The 7,500-nt window shown below is 41.9% G+C and overlaps 1 protein-coding gene across 1 annotated transcript in view; it reads left to right on the top strand.

Annotated features, from left to right (window-relative positions):
- The window catches only part of ppp6r2b (protein phosphatase 6, regulatory subunit 2b), a 27,446-nt gene that overhangs the window by 18,227 nt on the left and 1,719 nt on the right, over window positions 1-7,500 (top strand). The window contains exons 19-20 of the mRNA XM_030789842.1: window positions 1,144-1,277; window positions 1,408-1,558. Coding sequence (XP_030645702.1) covers window positions 1,144-1,277; window positions 1,408-1,558 — 285 coding nt within the window. The remainder of the gene's footprint in view (window positions 1-1,143; window positions 1,278-1,407; window positions 1,559-7,500) is intronic.

Raw genomic sequence — 7,500 nt, 5'->3', positions numbered from 1 at the left:
CAAAGACAGAACAAAACAAAAGTCCAAAATGGCGGTGCAGGTTGTGACAGAAACAAATTCCTTTTCAACAACCTGATACATACAGAAAATTCTTTAGACCCCTGTTAATATTCACATTACAAAAATAAAAGAAGAAAATTAATTAATATTAAGTAATAAAATAATTAGAGAATCTTTTGAGGAGTAACGGCTTAAAATAAACGTTAACACAACATCATTATTCGCTAGTTCCTCCAAAGCTGTGGCGATTAGGCTAATTTGGCCATGTGATGTAAAGCCAGTTTGTTGAACTTAAAAATAAGACAACAAGTACTTGATATTGAGAGGAAAAGGTGCTTTTCCTATCAGATCTTTAATTAGCTAAATATCCAGTTACACTCATGTTATTTGATTCAAATGTTAGAAAGCTAATGTTAGCGCGCTGAAGCTTACCTCAGGGAGCATCCGCAGGTCTAGAGGTGAATTCCTAAAGCTGCTTGTTTCCCTCATGTGCAGTAAACATATTGGGCACCTCACCTTGTAAAAGTCACACTGTGCTATTAATGCACAAGACAAAGACATTTTCACTTTCTACTGATAAATTATATACATATATATATATACACACACACACACACACACACACATATATACGTATATACATATATATACACACACACACATATACATATATATATATATATATATATATATACATACACACACACACACACACACATATACGTGTATATATATATATATGTACACACACACACACACACATATACGTATATATATGTATGTATGTATGTATGTGTATGTATGTATGTGTATGTATGTATGTATGTATGTATGTATGTATGTATACACACACACACACGTGTATATATAGATATGTATACACACACACACACACACATACGTATATACATGTATGTATGTATGTATATGTATGTATGTATGTATGTATGTATGTGTATGTATGTATGTATGTATGTATGTATACACACACACACGTATATATAGATATGTATACATGTAGCCAGTGTAGTGTCAGCGGTGGGGTGGCAAGCAGTTTGTCCTGGACTCCACACACACACACACACACACACACACACACACACACACACACACACACTCTTCACTCTTTCTCTCTGTCTGCAGGTTTGGTGTTTGGCGTGTGAATGAGAATGGCACAGGGTCACATGACCCCAACCGCCGGCTGCAGCTCCCAGAGATCAAAGGTCATACAGAGAGCATTAACACCCAGGAACCCAAACAGGCCAGCTCTCCACAGAGTGAGAACACACAAACACACACACACACACACACACACACACACACACACATACACAAGCACACACACATTCTCACACACTGTTTAATTCTTTCATTTCAGTTTAAGTTTTAGTCTTTGTTTCTCTGTAGGTCCCGGGTGGAAGGCGAGTTTTGAGGATGGGGGTGTGTCATGCGTTGCCGTGGATACAGGGTCAAGTGTGTGGGGCGATGTGTCGTCTCCTCTCGGTGACAGTGAGGAGAAAGGATGGGCCACATTCACTGACTTCCAGCCATTCTGCTGGTGAGTATATCAGTGTGTCTCTGTGTGTATCTTTGTGAGTGTGTGTGGTTGTGTGTGTGTGTGTGTGTGTGTGCGTGCGTGGGGGGGGGTGTTAAAATGGCAATTTAACAAACTAAACATCTCGCCCGTTATAACTGCCATCATTAATGCAGCAGAGACAGAATATACTTGGGACACTACTCATACAAATGTGCCTGATAACCACAGTGCGATCGGCCTTCAAACAAACTTTGAAACTTGACACCAAACTGCTTCAAAAAGGACATGTTTCATTCGCTCTGGGGACCCGGGGAGATGGAGCAAAGTTGCATCTATCCTAATTGGAACCTTTTATCAGAGAGGAGTATGTCACACAGTGTAAACTAGTGGAAAACCCTTTGGATTACCCCTCTTGAAATACGTGTCGAGTTTTAAAAAAGTTTCCTCTGAGTGAGGAATATCCGGTGGAGATTACATCTGCCTCTGAGAAGCAACTACATTTTGTGAGAGACAACATCCAGCCCTCACTCCACACAAGAGGAGCTGAGGAGCATCACAGGCAGCAGAATACGTAGAGAAAAACTAGCGTACCTGTGGCTACACCGTAAGTCTAAGGCCAAAAACTAGCGTACCTGTGGCTACACCGTAAGTCTAAGGCCAAAAACTAGCGTACCTATGGCTACACCGTAAGTCTAAGGCCACTGATAAAATTCTAAACAACAGCTTTTTCCCCCGTTCCCCGTACAGTGTCAGCGATGTCAGCAATGGACATAAAATATCTCCAGGCTAACTGCCACGCCCACTCCTCCGATCCACTGACCACGCCCCCTTGGTCTAACAGCACTGAGGCAGCAGTACCAGGCTGTTCCCCATCCACTGACAGTTTCACGACTGATGAAGCAGATGAGGTCGTGGCTCATCTCCCCAATCAGAAAGCTCGCAGATATCACGGTGCCACATATGAGACTCTTAAGGCTTTTAGGCCTCGGTCCATCCAAACTCTCACCCATCTATTCAATACCTGTCTGATAAATGGACAGGCACCAGACCCATGGACGGGTGCTCTTGTCCGTAGAATTCCAAAGAAAGATAATGTCCCACGTGACCCATCTACATGGGGAGATATTTCTCTCCTCCCCTCTGTGTACAAGGTATTCATGAAATGTCTGCTTCCCCACATCCTCCCATGGTAGACACAGCTCTGTGTGTGTGTGTGTGTGTGTGTGTGTGTGTGTGTTGATAATGATGTTGTATGTGTGTGTGTGTGTGTGTGTTGATAATGATGTATGTGTGTGGTTCAGTATGTGTGTGTGTGTATGTGCGTGTGTGTGTGTGTTGATAATGATGTATGTGTGTAATTCAGTATGTGTGTGTGTGTATGTGTTTGTGTGTTGATAATACTGTTGTATGTGTGTGGTTCAGTATGTGTGTGTGTAGTTCAGTGTGTGTGTGTGTGTGTGTGTGTGTGAGTGTGTGTGTTTATAATGATGTATGTGTGTAGTTCAGTATGTGTGTGTGTGTATGTGTGTAGTTCAGTATGTGTGTGTGTGTGTGTGTGTGTGTGTGTTGATAATGATGTTGTATGTGTGTGTGTGTGTGTGTGTTGATAATGATGTATGTATATGTGCGTGTGTGTGTGTGTGTGTGTGTGTTGATAATGATGTTCAAGTTCAAGTTCAAGTTCAAGTTTATTTAGAGCCCAATATCACTGTTTACAGTCTCAAGGGGCTTTACAGGCCACAACAGTCAAATCAAAAGAGGACGGCACCCCCCGACTTAATCCTCATGGCGGGCAAGAAAAAACTCCCCAAAAACCCAAGAGGGAAATGGGAAAATGGGAGAAATCTTGAGGAGGACCACAGAGAGAGGAGACCCCTCCTTGGCCAGACAGGCGTGCAATAGGTGCCGACCACGTGGGCAGTTACAACTGAAAGTAAATTGGGGCATGAACAAAGGGGATGGCGATGTAGACAGGAGGCTGACGGGGGATGGAAGATGATAACACCAGGATGGGTCAGTCCACAGGGCGGGAGGAGTCAGGATCACTGGTGTCTCAGGAGTAGCATGTGTGGCTCGACAGAGAGAGAAAGAGAGAGAGAGAGAGAGACAGAGAGAGAGAGAGAGAGAGAGAGAGAGGGAGAGGGAGAGGGAGAGAGAGAGAGAGAGAGAGAGAGAGAGAGCGAGAGAGAGAGAGACACATTGTCAGATGTTCATTTCCACATAATGGTAAAGGTAAATATACATCGTGTGCCGAGTGCAGGCAGGGACTCCAGCAAGACTAACTAGTACAGCATAGTTAAAAGGGAGAGCTAGAAGGTAATATGGACATGATGGCACTCTGGGACACAAGGCGGCCACCCACTCCACAGTCAACAAACCTGAGTGAACATGTTAGAGTGGGGGGGCGACAGCATCCAAACATCCCAGTTCACCAAACAATCTATGCCCGAAAACCCTCCAGATCTGCTCCTTTGCCTAGTAAAGAGCTATTAGCAAAAGGCTTGGCTAAACAGATGAGTTTTCAGCCTTGACTTAAACATAGAGAGTGTGTCTGAGTCTCGAGCATTAATTGGGAGGCTGTTCCATAACTGTGGGGCTCTGTAAGAGGAGGCTCTGCCCCCTGCTGTAGCCATCATAACTCGAGGTACCAACAAATAGCCTGCACCTTTTGATCTAAGTAGGCGGGGTGGATCATAAGAGACCAGGAGTTCGCGCAGGTACTGTGGCGCAAGACCATTTAATGCTCTATAGGTTAATGGTAAGATTTTATAATCAATACGAGATCTGACTGGGAGCCAGTGCAGTGTGGATAAGATAGGGGTGATGTGATCATATTTTTTGGTTCTAGTAAGAACTCTGGCTGCTGCATTCTGAACTAACTGTAGCTTATTTATACATCTATTAGAACATCCAGACAGTAAGGCATTACAGTAGTCTAACCTAGAGGTAATGAAAGCATGAACCAATTTTTCAGCATCTTGAAATGACAATGCATTTCTTATCTTGTTAATATTTCTAAGATGAAAGAAGGCTATCCTGGTAATATTATCTACATGAGATTCAAATGAAAGACTGGGGTCAATAATTACACCAAGATCTTTTACTGCCGCACCTGATGAAAGAGAAAGGCCATTCAGAGTAACTATGTGATCGGAAAGCTTACTCCTAGCTGCATGTGATCCTAGTACAAGTACTTCTGTTTTTTCAGAGTTGAGTGAGAGAAAGTTCGTAAGCATCCAGTGCCTAATATCCTTTAGACATTCCTCAATTTTGTTAAGTTGGTGTCTCTCGTCTGGCTTCGCTGAGACATACAACTGTGTGTCATCAGCATAGCAGTGGAAGCTAATACCGTGTTTACGAATAACATTACCTAGAGGTAGCATATATAAAGAGAAAAGCAGTGGGCCTAAAACAGAACCTTGTGGGACTCCAAACTTTACCTCAGTATGTGCAGAGGACTCACCATTTACATCAACAAACTGATAACGATCAGTCAGGTAGGACCTAAGCCATAAGAGGGCCGTTCCCTTAACGCCAACAACATTTTCTAGTCTATCAAGGAGAATGGTATGATCAATGGTGTCAAAGGCTGCACTGAGGTCAAGCAGCACAAGCAAGGAGACACAACCCTGATCAGAGGCCAGTAAGAGGTCATTTGCAACTTTAACCAGTGCTGTCTCTGTGCTGTGATGAGGCCTAAATCCTGACTGATACAGTTCATGGATGTTATTCTTATGTAAGTATGAGCATAACTGCTGTGCAACAGCCCTTTCTAGGATCTTGGAGATAAAGGGGAGGTTAGATATTGGCCTGTAGATGGACAATGAACAGGGGTCAAGGTTTTTTAATTAGGGGTTTGATAACTGCTAGTTTAAAACATTTAGGTACATAGCCAGTACTAAGGGAGGAATTGATTATTTTTAGAAGCGGTTCGATGACTACTGGCAGTATCTGCTTAAGGAAACGTGTAGGTAAGGGATCTAGTACACAAGTTGGTGATTTTGATGAAGAAATTAGTGAGGTCAATTCGGTCGCCTGAAGGGGAGTAAAACATTCTAATCGCTGATCTGATATAGTTATATTGTTATCTACAGTGTTAGTGATCAAATTATCTGGTTTAAAATTTATAGCCTGGATTGTTTGCCTGATATTTTCAATTTTGCTGTTGAAAAAAGTTCATAAATGCGTCGCCACTGAACATTAATGGTGTGCCTGTTTCCGAGGTGCTCTTATTCCCAGTTAGTTTTGATACGATATTAAATAAAAATCTAGGATTATTTTTTGTTGTCTTCTATTAGGGTGGAGAGATACATTGATCTAGCGGCACTAAGAGCTTTTCTATAGCTCAGGAGGCTCTCCTTCCATGCTAACTGGAATACTACCAATTTAGTTTGGCGCCATTTACGTTCTAATTTTCGAGTGGTAAGTTTTAAGGCGCGTGTGTGCTCATTATACCAGGGAGCTAGTTTTTTCTCTCTGATTATTTTCCTTTTAAGTGGGGCCACATTATCTAAGGTGTTGCGGAATGTTAACTCTGAAGATTCAGTTGCCTGATCAAGTTCTGTGGGGTGTGACATTGTTCCAGTCAAAGTTGATAACTCTGGGAGATTATTGATAAAGTTCTGTGTAGTAGCTGGCGTAAACGTACGTTTATTAGGATAGCGTGGCGAGCTGCATATATTATTACTAAGAAACATTTTGAATGAGATAAGATAATGATCTGAGATAGCTTCAGATTGTGGAAATGTGACTATACTTCCTACATTTAATCCGAGTGTTAGTATAAGATCGAGGGTGTGGCCACCATTATGAGTGGGCCCTATGACCGTCTGATTAATCCCTACTGAATCAAGAATGGACACGAACGCTGTTCTCAGAGGGTCCTGTGGGTTATCAAAATGAATGTTAAAGTCTCCGACAATTAGGGCTTTGTCTAAAGAAATAAAGAAATGTGTTTGAGATAAAATCTGCAAATTCACAGAGGAATTCAGAGTACGGCCCAGGGGGTCTATAGATAATAATTAGTGTGATAGACTGGGTATTTTTTGTGGCTACATATGTTATGTTTGTATAAAGAACTTCAAACGCATTGAATTTATGCAGAGGTTTTTGTATGATGCCTAGGTTATCATTATAAATAACTGCAACGCCTCCTCCTCTGCTAGTTACACGAGGCTGGTGTATATAACTGTATCCGGGAGGACTAGCTTCATTTAATGTGACGTACTCATTTGGTTTGATCCACGTTTCTGTTAAACACAGTACATTAAACTCCTGATCAGTAATAATTTCATTGACAATGAGCGCTTTAGGCGTAAGAGATCTAATGTTGTATGTGTGTGTGTGTGTGCACGTGTTGATAATGATGTATGTGTGCGTGTGTGTGTGTGTGTGTGTGTGTTGATAATGATGTATGTATATGTGTGTGTGTGTGTGTTGATAATGATGTTGTATGTGTGTGTGTGTGTGTGCGCGTGTTGATAATGATGTTGTATGTGTGCGTGTGTGTGTGTGTGTGTGTGTGTGTTGATAATGATGTATGTATGTGTGTGTGTGTGTGTGTGTGTGTGTTGATAATGATGTTGTGTGTGTGTGTGTGTGTGTGTGTGTTGATAATGATGTATGTATATGTGTGTGTGTGTGTGTGTGTGTGTGTTGATAATGATGTTGTATGTGTGTGTGTGTGTGTGCGCGTGTTGATAATGATGTTGTATGTGTGTGTGTGTGTGTGTGTGTTGATAATGATGTATGTATGTGTGTGTGTGTGTGTGTGTGTGTGTGTGTGTGTGTGTGTGTGTGTTGATAATGATGTATGTATATGCGTGTGTGTGTGTGTGTGTGTGTGTGTGTTGATAATGATGTTGTATGTGTGTGTGTGTGTGTGCGCGTGTTGATAATGATGTTGTATGTGTGCATGTGTGTGTGTGTGTGTGTTGATAATTATGTTGTATGTGTGTGTGTGT

Source organism: Chanos chanos, chromosome 13 (genome assembly GCF_902362185.1).
Source record: "Chanos chanos chromosome 13, fChaCha1.1, whole genome shotgun sequence".
NCBI classification, from domain to species: Eukaryota; Metazoa; Chordata; class Actinopteri; order Gonorynchiformes; family Chanidae; genus Chanos; species Chanos chanos.
This window is presented reverse-complemented; position numbering and strand designations above follow the sequence as displayed.